The sequence below is a fragment of the Oncorhynchus mykiss genome, chromosome 10, assembly GCF_013265735.2.
Source record: "Oncorhynchus mykiss isolate Arlee chromosome 10, USDA_OmykA_1.1, whole genome shotgun sequence".
Lineage (NCBI taxonomy): Eukaryota > Metazoa > Chordata > Actinopteri > Salmoniformes > Salmonidae > Oncorhynchus > Oncorhynchus mykiss.
In genome coordinates, this window is record NC_048574.1 from 25,657,492 (window position 1) to 25,673,433 (window position 15,942).

General features: G+C 43.8%; 1 protein-coding gene across 8 annotated transcripts in view; it reads left to right on the top strand.

Annotated features, from left to right (window-relative positions):
* Nucleotides 1-15,923, top strand: part of LOC110533533 (ubiquitin carboxyl-terminal hydrolase 28) — a 31,556-nt gene extending 15,633 nt beyond the window's left edge. For 7 of the 8 annotated variants that reach the window (XM_021617849.2, XM_021617852.2, XM_021617851.2 and 4 more), the window contains exons 16-26: nt 5-233; nt 1,916-2,218; nt 2,576-2,730; nt 4,821-5,126; nt 5,428-5,523; nt 7,208-7,386; nt 7,616-7,694; nt 11,323-11,402; nt 11,545-11,668; nt 12,430-12,628; nt 15,213-15,923. In XM_021617849.2, the coding sequence (XP_021473524.1) occupies nt 5-233; nt 1,916-2,218; nt 2,576-2,730; nt 4,821-5,126; nt 5,428-5,523; nt 7,208-7,386; nt 7,616-7,694; nt 11,323-11,402; nt 11,545-11,668; nt 12,430-12,628; nt 15,213-15,388 (1,926 nt within the window). In that variant the 3' untranslated portion in view covers nt 15,389-15,923. The remainder of the gene's footprint in view (nt 1-4; nt 234-1,915; nt 2,219-2,575; nt 2,731-4,820; nt 5,127-5,427; nt 5,524-7,207; nt 7,387-7,615; nt 7,695-11,322; nt 11,403-11,544; nt 11,669-12,429; nt 12,629-15,212) is intronic. The other variant, XM_021617850.2, reaches the window with a different exon arrangement.
* Nucleotides 15,924-15,942: the final 19 nt, after the last annotated feature.

A 15,942-nucleotide genomic window follows, 5' to 3' on the forward strand; every position in this document is an offset into this window, starting at 1 on the left:
GAAGGTTCCGTATAGGCTTCACGCCGTCCTCGTCCACGAGGGCCAAGCCTCGGCCGGCCACTACTGGGCTTATATCTACGACCATGCCAACCAGCGCTGGATGAAGTACAACGATGTCATCGTCAGCGAGTCCTCCTGGGAGGAGCTGGTCAGGGACTCGTACGGAGGCATGACCAACGCCAGTGCCTATTGTCTCATGTACATTGACGACAGGCTGCCTCACCTCATCACAGGTACCCATTTCCCTCCTCCCCTTTCCACTGAGAAACTAGCTATGATTCTTTACTGGTTCCAACAGCAGACCTACCAGCTTGCTGCCAGTACCTTGCTCTTCGTTGTAATCAGAGGGCTAATATTAATACTATGCATGTCAGTCAGTCTGGCTAAGAGATGAGGTAAGACTGACTGTATCCCTTTTTTTATAAGACACATTAATGTGTTGGAAATTCCAAATGGTTTGCATAGTCAACATACACACAGCTCTGACACACACACTTACCCCACCAGACATGCCACCAGGGTCTTGTCACAGTCCCCAGGTCCAGAACAATTCAAGGAAACGTACAGTATTATACAGAGCCATGAGTGCATGGAACTCCCTTCCATCTCATATAGAGCAAGTGAACAGCAAACCTGGTTTCACAAAACAAATAAAGCAACACCAAGCCGCACTGCTTCTTGACACAACGCACATCCAACCCGGAAGCCAGCCGCACCAATGTGTCGGAGGAAACACCGTACACCTAGCGACCTGGTCAGCGTGCACTGCGCCCGGCATGCCGCAGGAGTCGCTAGTGCGCGATGAGACAAGGATATCCCTGCTGGCCAAACCCTCCCTAACCAGGACGACGCTGGGCCAATTGTGCGCATTGGTGCGGCTGGCTTCCGGGTTGGATGTGCGTTGTGTCAAGAAGCAGTGCGGCTTGGTTGGGTTGTGTTTCGGAGGACGCATGGCTCTTGACCTTCACCTCTCCTGAGTCCGTACGGGAGTTGCAGCGATGAGACAAGACAGTGTGCTGAAGAGTGCTGAAGTGCGTATCACGTAAAAATCGTATGTCCTCGGTTGCGACAAACTGCCTCTGGAAGCAACATCAGCACAAGAACTGTTCGTCGGGAGCTTCCTGAAATGGGTTTCCATGGCCGGGCAACCGCACACAAGCCAAAGATCACCATGCGCAATTGCAAGCATCAGCTGGAGTGGTGTAAAGCTCTCAGCCATTCGACTCTGGAGCAGTGAAAACGCATTCTCTGAAGTGAGGAATCGCGCTTCACTATCTGGTAGTCCAACGGACGAATCTGGGTTTGGCGGATGCCAGGAGAACTCTACCTGTCCCAATGGATAGTGCCAACTGTAAAGTTTGGTGGATGAGGTATAATGGTCTGGGGCTGTTTGTCATGGTTCTTGCTAGGCGCATTAGGCATATTCTAGACAATTCTGTACTTCTAACTTCCTGGTAACAGTTTGGGGAAGGCCCTTTCCTGTTTCAGGATGGCAATGCCCATGTGCACAAAGTGAGGTCCAAAGTGGCTGAATGGATGCAAGTCCATGCAGCAATGTTCCAACATCTAGTGGAAAGCCTTCCCAGAAGAGTGTTATAGCAGCAAAGGGGGAACCAACTCCATATTAATGCCCATGATTGTGGAATGAGATGTTCGACAAGCAGGTGTCCACATACTTTTGGTCATATAGTGTATACCTGCTATATCTGTCAACGCTGTAACTGCTTCTCTTGATCTATACATAAATACATTAATATATCCAAATCATGGCCTGACCAGGTGTTAGGTTTTTTAGACCTGACATGTTTATCTACATACAGTTTTTCACTGTTTGCTGCTTAGCAGTTTAGGGGACTATTGACTGTTATTAGTTAGCTCATTATGATTGTTATATTTATGATATTTATGTCAACAGAGGACACAGATGACGAGACAGGCCAGGTCATGCAGGCCATGGACTCCCTGCCACCCATCCTCAGGCAATACGTGCGCGAAGACAACCGCTGGTTCCAGCAGGAGCTCAAGGAGTGGGAAGACCAGTTCTGCCAGCAGCCACAGGAGGATCCGGTCTCTCCCACAGCAGCCGTCACCTCCACTCGTGCTCCCAGTAAAGACGACCCAGCAGAACCAGTCCCCCAATCTGGCGCAGCCCAGGAACCCACTGGAGAACAGGAACATGTGGCACAATCGGTTGTTATACCAGCTGTGGAATCTGGAGGTTGGTCTGGACATGAATGTATGGCGGGGTTACACCATTCTGGTCTTTGAGGGTGGCTGTGTATGCTGGTTTTCATCCTTGTCTTTTAGTTGGATACTAAATTATACGGTCATCACATTTGGCTAAGCACTATTGTCTCTGTCTGTCCTGCCAATGGTGAGGAATCAGTTTCCCTCTCCAGAAAATGTATCAAGTTAATTAAATTAAATTGTTCAATTAGCACTAGTGAAAAATGTTAACCAGCAGGACTGCAGGATCCTTAATGACTGGAGTTATACCACCTGCTCTATACAGTCTCTAAGATCTGAGTTCTGACTATAGTTGCTTGTTCAACTCATGGTCCTTGTCCTGTTTCAGAGCCAGTCCCAACAAGCCAGCCCCAGTCCCCGGTCCCTGTGTCACCGGAGAGTGTTGGCAGCAGCCCAGAGGAGTGCGACCACCAGGCTGTTTCTGTCACGCCAGAGCCCTGCCAACATACCAGTGAGGACGAGGAGGGGCAGCAACACTGTCAGGTGGGCAGGGTGAAAAGAGGGGTCTGGGGTTGTCATATGAGCACCCATTGAATAAATGTAATATACTCTATCTAGGCCACATACACAAATATACCTAGGCCTATATCTCTTACTTCCCTGTTGCATAGTGATAGCTGCTGCTACTGGATGTTTTGGGTGTGATATTAGGGTGACCCATGGGTTCAGTGTGAGATAAACAACATATAAAAAAGAAAAAGGTAGGCCTCCTGAGTGGGGCAGTGGTCTAAGACACTACATCACAGTTGCTACAGTAGCTGTGCTACTAGAGATCCTGGTTCGAGTTCAGGCTCTGTCGCAGCCGGCCGCGACCGCGTTACCCATGGTGCGACGCACAATTGGCCCAGCATCGTCCGGGTTAGGGGTCCTTGTCCCATTGCGCTCTAGCGACTCCTTTGGCGGACGGTGCGCATGCATGCTGACACGGTAACCAGGTGTTCAGTGTTTCCTCCACACATTGTGTCCCGGGTGACTTCCAGGTTAAGCAGGCATTCTGTCAAGAAGCGGTTTGGTTGGGGTGTGTTTCGGAGGACGCACGGCTCTCGACCTTCGCCTCTCCTGAGTCCGTATGCAGTGAAGAGACAAATTGCCACGAAATTGCAGAAAAAGGGGTAAAAGGAAAAAAGAAAAGGCAGTGTTATTCATTTGTTGTCTTTATTTTAGACAGTGGCTATGTGTAGTCCAAAGGCAGCTGTGTTTACCACTCGGCCAACCTCCTAAAATCTCGAATTTTAAGTCTTTTGTGATATTTTACGTGTGAGCTTAATTTCTGTTTCAACATGTCATTTCATACTAGTTGTGTTTGGACAAAGCTACTCTTGTTAATATACTAGTATTTTTTTTGTATTTTTTAAAAACTATTTAGCCAAAGCCCCTTTCCCCACATACCACACCCCCCTCCCTGGAGGCGATAAGGCCCTAACAGCCAGTCACTGGACACCCTCACCCCGCCATCCCAGCATCATTCCGCATAGTCAGTCCTCAGCTAACTGGTTTATCACTGGGGGATATTGGGGTGACTCTGTCAAGAGGTTCAGGAGTTGTGACCAGTGACAGGCCTGGTTTTAAATAGAACATGAGCTTTTTATATCCCTTACTGTACTTTACGGTTGGTTAGTTGGAGAGAGTTCTGGTGTGTTCCAGCGACAAGTCGTAGGTCAGTTGCTTGCTTGAACTGATGCTCGTTTTCAAGCCTGTGTAATGTTTTGACAATGCTTCTGTGAATGCTGATGACGTGGCTTTTGACAACATTGAGTGATGACAGAATTTTGTGAATGTGCATGAAACTTAGGCATATTACCTGTTGACAAGGATCCGTTGTGATATATCAGTTACTCTTTGTTGTCAGTCTGATAGTAGTATCAGTAGTATCTGACTGTTAGGTCTAGATTTTACATGCCTTACGCTTAATTTAACAGTAATCAGGTTTGTGTCACATATTCCATTGCTTGCTGGACAGAATACCCTGCCTGGGGAAACAACAAACTTTAATCATAAATGGAGTACATACGACCTCTAGTGGTCAATGCATATAGTCCTGAATCCCAATGTAGTGTATTGTTTTGTTTGTGGACCTTCATGCACAGTAAATGTACATTTTACAACTCAGTTTATCAATCGAAAGGATCCAGTTAGAAAAATTATTGTATTTTATTTCAATTATATATGCTGTCATTAAGAGTGTGCAACGCTGCCATCAAGGCAAAGGGTGGCTACTTTGAAGAATCTCAAATATAAAATATATTTGGATTTGTTTAACACTTTTTTGGTTACTACATGTTTCCATATGTGTTATTTCATAGTTATGATGTCTTCACTATTATTCTACTGTACAATGTAGAAAATAGTACAAATAAAGAAAACCCCATGAATGAGTTGGTGTTCTAAAACTTTTGACTGGTTGTGTGTGTGTGTGTTTCTAGCTTTATTAAATAAAAAAATGACCTTTCTATGCCTGTGATATGTGGTTATCCCACCTAGCTATCTTAAGATGAATGCACTAACTGTAAGTTGCTCTGGATAAGAGCGTCTGCTAAATGACTAAAACATTAATGTCAACTTAATATCCCCAGCAGCTCCCCCCACCTCAGTCTCCGAGCCCTGCAGCAGAGATGAGTGGCCAGGCCCAGACTGCAGCTGTGACCCCTGACCACTCCACAGACGTCACCACTGAGACAGACAGCGAGACTGGGTTCAGAGAGGCAGTGGCGGAAGCAGCAGCAGCGCCTGACACCCAGGCAGATGGCGAGGATGATCAGGACGCCCCGGCGGCGACCAGAAGCAGGCAGCAGCAACCAGAGAATGTGGTGTCGGAGGTGGAGATCCCCAACGTGGGCAGGATCCTGGTCCGGGCCGACACTGACGGCTACAATGAAGAGGTAGAGAGCCGCTACTTAACTAACTTTATTTAACTTACATGAATAAATACAAATTAATAATAATAAATTGAGAGCGTGCTGTTCCATGTTACATGGACTTCTATTGGTTTTTGGTTAGAAAATCGTTTAGATACTTATTGGGCAATGACACTCTTTGGCTGTTGCCTTAAATAATACTATTATAGCTTGCATATATTCAATGAATGGAGACCGCATACATGGACCGCTGAAAGGTGCGTTGCTGCTATAGGAGTTTGTGTGTAGACTTGCTCTAATTCTTTGTCCTTCTCTGGTGTTTAAGATGATGCTAACTCCAGCCATGCAAGGCATCATTATGGCCATAGCCAAAGCCAGACAGGTGTTCGACAAGGACGGCCCTGAGGCTGGCCTCATCAAGGTAAAGTAGGCTGTATCCTTAGTACTCGCTCATTATCATCTCGCTAGTCTATGTCCTTCCACAATGTTATACTTGTAAACATTTAGTCTTTCTCCTCTTGTTGAGGTATATGGGGTGGCAGGGTAGCCTAGTGGTTAGAGCGTTGGACTAGTAACCGCTCACTCTCAGCCGGCTACTTTTTTTCACTTCATAACTTAACTAGGCTTCTTTTAATTTAAAAGTTTAAATTCGCTAGTCAGAAAAGTCTGTATAGCCCTCTCCCTCTAGAATCTTCTAGTGATCTCTCTGCTACCGCACGGGAAGCGGTACCAGAGCGCCAAGTCTAGGACCAAAAGGCTCCTTAACAGCTTCTACCCCCAAGCCATAAGACTGCTGAACAATTAATTAAATGGCCACCAGGACTGTAACCCTACCAACTGTGTGACTCAAACATTCTGCCCCTTCCCCTGACAATCCCACCCACAGTGATTGATTGATTGACAGGCCAAACTGTTAAAGGGATAGTTCACCCATTACAAAATTACACATTGGTTTCCGTTCCCTAAGTGTCCACAGCATCAGAGCCAATAAAATACATAATTTGAAGAACAAACATTGTTGTGGCAATTCATATCTTGCAGTAAAGCTGTCAATCTCAAGAGAAGACCGGTTTAATGTTAAAGGGTATCTAACTTTGAAAATGGTCCTGATTATATAGGCCTAGGCCTAGACGATATCCACAACAAGTAGCAACACACTGAATTCATATATTTGAAGTAATTTTTATTGGAAAGTCTTTCTATTCAGTACCACAACTAATTTTACCAATCTGGGAGGTAAAGGTTGTTAAAGTACATTCATGGGTGGCGTGCTCCCCCGGACTCCACCTGCCCGGAATTACCTGGCTGGCTACTTTTTTTAATGGTCTGGCTACTCCATGTACTTATTAAAAACACATGTTATAAAAAGTGTACTGTTGGGACCTCACACTCCAATCAAGGAGGATGAAATTAAGATATCATTCACTCTTGTACAGTTTTTGTTATTTGTACCACACACCTCAGAACCCGATAAAGAGCACACAGATACACATACTTACTGTCAAGAGAATTTTGTTCTCATGTTCATGAACCAATTCAATTAAAATACTCTGTCTGCTGCTAAGAATTTGTAAGGTTCTTATTAAAATGAAACAGACAGAGGCCCGGCTACAATTGTCAGGAATGTTTATTTAGAGAGCTCTCCCTATCATTTCCGGTACATTGGTCTATATACCTCACATTTCGTCATAAATGTCCCTCCTCCTCTCAGATACAATGGCAACATAGTTCACAAGTCTTCTCACATTGTTTAACAGGTGGCAGACAATCTACTACAAGCCCAAGGTCTCTCCCCTCCCTGGGTGGGGACAGAATGTCCTGTAAGGAACACAGTATTCCAGCCTGTCTGACGATAGCTCCATTTTGTTTCTCACTTACACCCTGCTTACATACTAAAAAGGAACAGAAAGTCCTTGTTCTAATTTAAAACTACACACATTAGATTTAGTTTTATGATTCTAATGAGTTTCATACAATCATACAGTGACAGGGTAGTATTCTGTTAGTTATAGTTTTACGTTAAATGTATACATCATTTAGTCATTATTCATAAAATCCATAACACTTACACACACCTCTAACATCCCTCACACCCCTCTCCCCAGGCGTTCCAGGAGGAGTACTCCCGTCTGTTTGAGTTGTCTCAGGAGGAGACCACTCCCCAGCAGGACCCGCGCCTGCACCACGCCCTGGTCTACTTCTTCCAGAACCAGGCGCCCAGTCGCGTCATCGAGAGGACCCTGCTGGAGGGCTTCACCGACCGCAACCTCAGCTTCGACGACAGGTCAGTCAGCACAACTTTCTGACATACATTGAAATGTATATTTAAAAACTTCAAATATGTTCATGTATTGTCATTTCATTGTAAATGTACTTGCTGCTTTTCTTACAATGATTTGTTGAATAATTACAAATAATTGATCATCAACATTGTCATCAAGTTGACAGTATTATTCATAGGTATATTGCTGTGGAGCAAATCATCCCTTCCTGTGTCATCACTTCCTGTGTAGGTCCATTAGTATCATGAGAGAAGCCCGCACCAAACTACGCCTCATCAAGCCAGAGGATATGGATATGGAGGAATATATGGTATGTGTCAATAGTTACAGTGCCTTGCGAAAGTATTCGGCCCCCTTGAACTTTGCGACCTTTTGCCACATTTCAGGCTTCAAACATAAAGATATAAAACTGTATTTTTTTGTGAAGAATCAACAACAAGTGGGACACAATAATGAAGTGGAACGACATTTATTGGATATTTCAAACTTTTTTAACAAATCAAAAACTGAAAAATTGGGCGTGCAAAATTATTCAGCCCCCTTAAGTTAATACTTTGTAGCGCCACCTTTTGCTGCGATTACAGCTGTAAGTCGCTTGGGGTATGTCTCTATCAGTTTTGCACATCAAGAGACTGAATTTTTTTCCCATTCCTCCTTGCAAAACAGCTCGAGCTCAGTGAGGTTGGATGGAGAGCATTTGTGAACAGCAGTTTTCAGTTCTTTCCACAGATTCTCGATTGGATTCAGGTCTGGACTTTGACTTGGCCATTCTAACACCTGGATATGTTTATTTTTGAACCATTCCATTGTAGATTTTGCTTTATGTTTTGGATCATTGTCTTGTTGGAAGACAAATCTCCGTCCCAGTCTCAGGTCTTTTGCAGACTCCATCAGGTTTTCTTCCAGAATGGTCCTGTATTTGTCTCCATCCATCTTCCCATAAATTTTAACCATCTTCCCTGTCCCTGCTGAAGAAAAGCAGGCCCAAACCATGATGCTGCCACCACCATGTTTGACAGTGGGGATGGTGTGTTCAGCTGTGTTGCTTTTACGCCAAACATAACGTTTTGCATTGTTGCCAAAAAGTTCAATTTTGGTTTCATCTGACCAGAGCACCTTCTTCCACATGTTTGGTGTGTCTCCCAGGTGGCTTGTGGCAAACTTTAAACGACACTTTTTATGGATATCTTTAAGAAATGGCTTTCTTCTTGCCACTCTTCCATAAAGGCCAGATTTGTGCAATATACGACTGATTGTTGTCCTATGGACAGAGTCTCCCGCCTCAGCTGTAGATCTCTGCAGTTCATCCAGAGTGATCATGGGCCTCTTGGCTGCATCTCTGATCAGTCTTCTCCTTGTATGAGCTGAAAGTTTAGAGGGACGGCCAGGTCTTGGTAGATTTGCAGTGGTCTGATACTCCTTCCATTTCAATATTAGCGCTTGCACAGTGCTCCTTGGGATGTTTAAAGCTTGGGAAATCTTTTTGTATCCAAATCCGGCTTTAAACTTCTTCACAACAGTATCTCGGACCTGCCTGGTGTGTTCCTTGTTCTTCATGAAGCTCTCTGCGCTTTTAACGGACCTCTGAGACTATCACAGTGCAGGTGCATTTATACGGAGACTTGATTACACACAGGTGGATTGTATTTATCATCATTAGTCATTTAGGTCAACATTTGATCATTCAGAGATCCTCACTGAACTTCTGGAGAGAGTTTGCTGCACTGAAAGTAAAGGGGCTGAATAATTTTGCACACCCAATTTTTCAGTTTTTGATTTGTTAAAAAAGTTTGAAATATCCAATAAATGTCGTTCCACTTCATGATTGTGTCCCACTTATTGTTGATTCTTTACAAAAAAATACAGTTTTATATCTTTATGTTTGAAGCCTGAAATGTGGCAAAAGGTCGCAAAGTTCAAGGGGGCCGAATACTTTCGCAAGGCACTGTATGTTTCCCTTAGCCAATCCAGAATCAACCGACAGCCGCATAGCTAAGCTAGCTTATACTGAAGGTTGATCTGATGGTCTAATGAAAGCATAGTAAACGTATTTTCAGCCAAACTTTTACTGCCAATCCTTTCTTTATTCTCGATTTGGAAGGCACCTGTGTCTTCTAAATGCCCGCTTCCAGTTGCAGGTGGAACTCGGATAATGACACTCTTAGAAATAAGGTTTCCAGAACAGTTCTTTAGCTGTCACCATAGGAGAACCCTATTTGGTTCCATGCAGAACCCTTTTTGGTTCCATGTAGAATCCTCTATAGAAAAGGCTCTGCGTGGAACCCAAAAGGGTTCTCCCTGGAACCAAAAGGGTTCTTCAAATGGTTCTCCCATGGAGACAGCCAAAGAACCCTTTTAGGTTCTATATAGCAGCTTTTCTTCTAAGAGTGTAGAGGAATATATATTGTACCAAGTGAGAAATGCCTCTGGCATGTGTGTAGAGCTTTGTTTGTGTTGTTGGAATCGCACTGTGTGGCGCGCTGTCATCTTCTATGACTACTTTCAGCAAAGATAATGGGAAATGTCGGTCAGCTAAAATGGCGAAGGAACTCCTCACTCTGTGCATAAAGTGGATTTAATATTTTTTTTATCTGGTTATTGGAGTTCATAATTATTTGCCAATTGGCAGCCAGGCACCGATCATGTCACCAGCATACAAACTTTTACTCACATAAAAATAGTTGGATGGAAACATGGTTACAGAGTATGAATGATCATTACCTCTAAACTCTGATTTTCCACCATTTTGGCCTCACTGACAAGCAGTTTGTTCCACCAATCATAAAGAATCCAAGACAGTCAGTGATTAATGGTGCCCTTGTGTCATTTCACATAAGGACAATTTGAGCAAAACTTAATAAATAATAATAATAATAAAATATTTATATTGAACACAAATATAAACGTAACATGTAAAGTGTTGTTTCCATATTTCATAAGCTGAAATAAACGATTCCAGAAATTGTCCATATGCACAAAAAGCTTATTTCTCTCAAATGTTGAGCGCAAATTGTATTTTTTATTTACCTTTATTCAACTAGGCAAGTCAGTTAAAGAACAAATTCTTATTTTCCTTCCTAGGAACAGTGGGTTAACTGCCTGTTCAGGGGCAGAACGACAGATTTGTACCTTGTCAGCTCGGGGGTTTGAACTTGCAACCTTCTGGTTACTAGTCCAATGCTCTAACCACTAGGCTACCCTGCCGCCCCTATGTGTTTAGATCACGGTTCGTGAGCATTTCTCCTTTGCCAAGATAATCCATCTACCTAACAGGTGTGGCATATCAAGAAGCTAGTTAAACAGCATTGTGCTGGGAAAAATAAAAGGCCACTCTAAAATGTGTAGTTTTGTCACACAACACAATACCACAGATGTGATGCTGACTGCAGGAATATGCACCAGAGCTGTTGACAGATACTTTATTCATTTCTCTACCATAAGCCACCTCCAAGGTCATTTTAGAGGATTTGGCAGTACTTCCAACTGGCTTCACAACCACAGACCACTTGTAACCACGCCAGCCCAGGTCCTCCACATCCGGCTTCTTCACCTGTGGCATCATCTGAGGGGGTGCTGAGGCATATTTCTGTCTGTCATAAAGCCCTTTTGTGTGGAAAACCTCATTCTGATTGGCTGGGCCTAGCTCCCCAGTGTGTGGTCCAATGCCCTCCCAGGCCCACCCGTGGCTGCACCCCTGCCCAGGTCATGTGAAATCCATAGATTAGGGACTAATTCCTTTGTTTTATTTGACCGATTTTCATTTTATGAACTGTAACTCAGTAAAATCGTTGAATTTTTTGCATTACACAAACATTGATGACTGATGGAAGGAGCCAGGTACTGTATATTATCTACACCAAAACTCTAGGTAGACATTTTTCTCCATTGGAAACCAGCCCAAACTTGAATTGAATGTGTCTGTGTGCTCTTCTCCTCAGCAATGGCATGACGACTACAGCCTATTCCGGACAGTGTTTGTCTACCTGCTGACGGGCCTAGAACAGTACCAGCATGGAAAGTAAGTGTTGTCATGGCAACTGGGGCTCTACCCCTACGTGATCAGCCTATATGGTGGTTTGAGTGAGTGGGCTGACTGTCTTAAGTGATGTCATCAGTGGGCTGACGTGTCATGACGTAATATCATCATTGTGTTCCACCAGGGTGCGCGAGGCGCTGAATTACCTCAACCACGCCTACAAAGACAACGCCATGCTGCTGAGGAGAGGGGAGAAGAGAGGGATGGAGCAGTCCCTTATTGCATTTTACAGAAGGAGGTGTCTCAAAGTGAGTGCTACTGATGATACAGATGCTCACTTTGAAAGTTTAAAAAATATTTTGGACATGAGACTGATGTTGTCAGTTGGGAATATAGAATTAAAGGTATATTAAATGTTAATAATATAGGGAATAATAAGAAAAAAATCATATGGCTGGAGTTAAATAGCCCTGCTATATAGTATAATAAAATGTTATGTGTGTATTGACTACTTATCTCTAGACTAATAATTCACATTTCCTGTTTTGCAGGGTTATTTCCCTTCTGTAGCAAACATCTGTATGCAGATGACACCATCATCTATAGCACTGTTCCTACACTAGATGAGGCATTTCTCAAATTGCAGGAAGCGTTTGATGTCCAACATAACCTCTTTCAGCTCAAATTGATCTTAAATGCAGAGAACTAATGGTATTCTCCAGATCAAGAAAGCAACCCCCTTCTCTGCCTCAGTCACTTTGCAAAAAGAGCAAATAGAGGTGGTGTCATCATACAAGTACTTGGGATTTCACCTTGATGAAGCTCTGTATTTTAAGCCCCACATTCAACAGCTCACTGAAAATGTTGCAGTTATTTGGGAACAAGTCTTGTTTTTCATTTCAAGCTAGAAAATACCTAGTTGCAGCCACTTTTTTTGTGTTTGTTATGAGGTTAATTTGTACATGAATTCCCTAGGATCTTAACCGGAAAACACAAACTATCCAAAGAGACTCCATAGTGACACTGCACCTGCATATCCCCTGTTCTCCCCCTTCTGCCCCCTTCATAGGAGATGAATGACAACGCGGCCACCCTGTTCAGGAGCGGTGAGGTGAGCGACGTGGAGGAGGGCATGATCATCATGAACGAGGCGGTCATCCCCTGCATGCACCTGATGAGCCGGCCGGACATGGTCAGCCAGGAAGACCTGGACACCATGGAGGCTGTCCGCAACCACTGGTGCTCCTACCTGGGAGTAGACCTGGATGGTGAGGACAGGTGGAGGGGAAGAGGTTTTTACTAGGCTTTATCCAAGCGGTGTTAAATATACACTATATTACACAAAGGTATGTGGACATCCCTTCAAATTAGTGGATTTGGCTATTTCAGCCACACCCATTGCTGACAGGTGTATAAAATCGAGCACAAAGCCATGAATCTCCATAGACAAACCTTGGCAGTAGAATGGCCTTACTGAAGAGCTCAATGACTTTCAACGTGGCACCATCATAGGATGCCACCTCTCCAACAAGTAAGTTTGTCACATTTCTGCCCTGATAGAGCTGCCCCAGTCAACTGTAAGTGCTGTTATTGTGAAATGGAAACGTCTAGGAGCAACAACGGCTCAGTCGCAAAGTGGTAGGCCACACAAGCTCACAGAACGGGACCGCCGAGTCCTGAAGAGGGTAGCGAGTGAAAGTCTGTCCTCGGTTACAACACTCACTACCGAGTTCCAAACTGCCTCTGGAAGCAACGTCAGCACAAGAACTGTTCTTTGGAAGCTTCATGAAATGGATTTCCATGGCCGAGCAACCGCACACATGCCTAGATCACCATGCGCAATGGCAAGCGTCGGCAGGAGTGGTGTTAAAGCTTGCCACCATTGGACTCTGGGGCAGTGGAAACACGTTCTCTGGAGTGATGAATCACGCTTCACAATCGGGCAGTCCGACAGACGAATCTGAGTTTCACGGATGCCAGGAGAACTCTATCTGCCCCAATGCATAGTGCCAGTTTGGTGGTGGAAGAATAATGGTCTGGACCTGTTTTTGATGGTTCGGGCTAGGCCCCTTAGTTCCAGTGAAGGGAACTCTTAACACTATTGCATACAATGACATTCTAGACGATTCTGTGCTTCCAACTTTATGGCAACAGTTTGGTGAATGCCCTTGCCTGTTTCAGCATACCAATGCCCCCGTGCACAATGAGGTCCATACAGAATTAGTTTTTCGAGATCGGTGTGGAAGAACTTGACTGGCCTGCACAGATCCCTGACCTCAACCCATGTCTTAGCATGTACGGTTGAAGTCGGAAGTTTACATACACTTAGGTTTGAGTCATTAAAAGTCGTTTTCAACCACTCCACAAATTTCTTGTTAACAAACTATAGTTTTGGCAAGTTGGTTAGGACATCTACTTTGTGCATGACACAAGTAATTTTTCCAACAATTGTTTACAGACAGATTATTTCAGTGATAATTCACTGTATCGCAATTCCAATGGGTCAGAAGTTTACATACACTAAGTTGACTGTGCCTTTAAACAGCTTGGAAAATTCCAGAAAATGATGTAATGGCTTTAGAAGCTTCTGATAGGCTAATTTACATAATTTGAGTCAATTGGAGATGTACCTGTGGATGTATTTCAAGACCTACCTTCAAACTCAGTGCCTCTTTGCTTGACATCATGGGAAAATCAAAAGAAATCAGCTAAGACCTCAGAAAAAGAATTGTAGAACTCCACAAGTCTGGTTCATCCTTGGGTGCAATTTCCAAACGCCTGAAGGTACCACGTTCATCTGTACAAACAATAGTACGCAAGTATAAACACCATGGACCACACAGTCGTCATACCGCTCAGGAAGGAGACACGTTCTCCTAAAGATGAACATACTTTGGTGCAAAAAGTGAAAATCAATCCCAGAACAACAGCAAAGGACCTTGTGAAGATGCTGGAGGAAACACAAAAGTATCTATTTCCACAGTAAAACAAGTTCTATGGACATAACCTGAAAAGAAGCTCAGCAAACCGCCATAAAAAATCCGAACTACAGTTTGCAACTGCACATGGGGACAAAGATCGTACTTTTAAAAAAAATGTCCTCTGGCCTGATGAAACAAAAATAGAACTGTTTGGCCATAATGACTGTCGTTATGTTTGGAGGAAAAAGGGGGAGGCTTACAAGCCAAAGAACACCATCCCAACTGTGAAGCAAGGTGGTGGCAGCATCATGTTGTGGTAGTGCTTTGCTGCAGGAGGGACTGGTGCGCTTCACAAAATTGATGGCGTCATGAGGAAAGAAAATGATGTGGATATATTGAAACAACATCAAGACATCAGTCAGGAAGTTAAAGCTTGGTCGCAAAACAGGTCTTCCAAATAGACAATGACCCCAAGCATACTTCCAAAGTTGCGGCAACATGGCTTAAGGACAACAAAGTCAAGGTATTGGAGTGACCATCACAAAGCCCTGACCTCAATCCCATAGAAAATTTGTGAGCAGAACTGAAAAGTGTGTGCGAGCAAGGGTGCCTAAACCTGACTCAGTTACGCCAGCTCTGTTAAGAGGAATGTGCCTAAATTCACCCAACTTATTGTGGGAAGCTTGTGGAAGGCTACCCAAAACGTTTGACCCAAGTTAAACAATTTAAAGGCAATGCTACCAAATACTAATTGAGTGTATGTAACCTTCTGCCCCACTGGGAATGTGATGAAAGAAATAAAAGCTGAAATAATAAATAAAACTAATTTCTCACACATCTCTTACTCACCTGGCGGTCTTAACCGTATTTTACTCCTCTCATGGAAGCTCTAAGTTTTTCTCTCCCTCTCACCCCTTCCACTCCTTTTCAGACTCCCTACAGGAGAAGCTGGGTGAGTTTCTGCCCAGGGTTCTGGACTGCTCAACAGAGATGGTGGTTCTAAAAGATCCACCAACAGTGCGCTCCAAAGTGCCCCACGACCTGTGCAGCCGCCTGGCCGCCATCATGGAGTCTATCACCAATACCTCTGTGGTCGCCGTCAAGTAAGGCCAAGGGGTCAGAGGTCAGCTTCTGAGAATAAGTGTCAGGGCCCGTACGCCAGCCGACGGCCGCTAATGTTTTTGTCCTGATGTAGAGTTGACAAACACTGGATTTCTGCCTAGTATTGCAAAGCAGTTTTTTATATTACTTTTTAATGTGCTTTTACCACATTTTTCTAATCTGGAAAATGTTGTAGATGCTGAGTGACTTGAGTTTATACGCTCATATGATACTCGCAGAGACATCAAGGAGAGTTTGAGAGATTTCTTTATTATGCATTATTAAGGTGTTAGTGCTTTGAACCTATGCAGGTGTGTTTTAAGAAAGTGAAAACACAAGAAAGAGTATTTTTATAGTTTCCTAGATATTTTACATTTATCATGATGAATTAGGATTGCTGTGAGCATAGATTTTCAGTTTCCTTTGTCCAAACCTATCTTGTTTTGTATTCTCTTGTTTATATATGTAATCCTTTCCTTCCACTCCTCTGATTTCCACTTGTTGAAACCTGTATTGACACTCAATAAACTTTCAAACTTTCTGTTCTTTCTGTTGTTCTT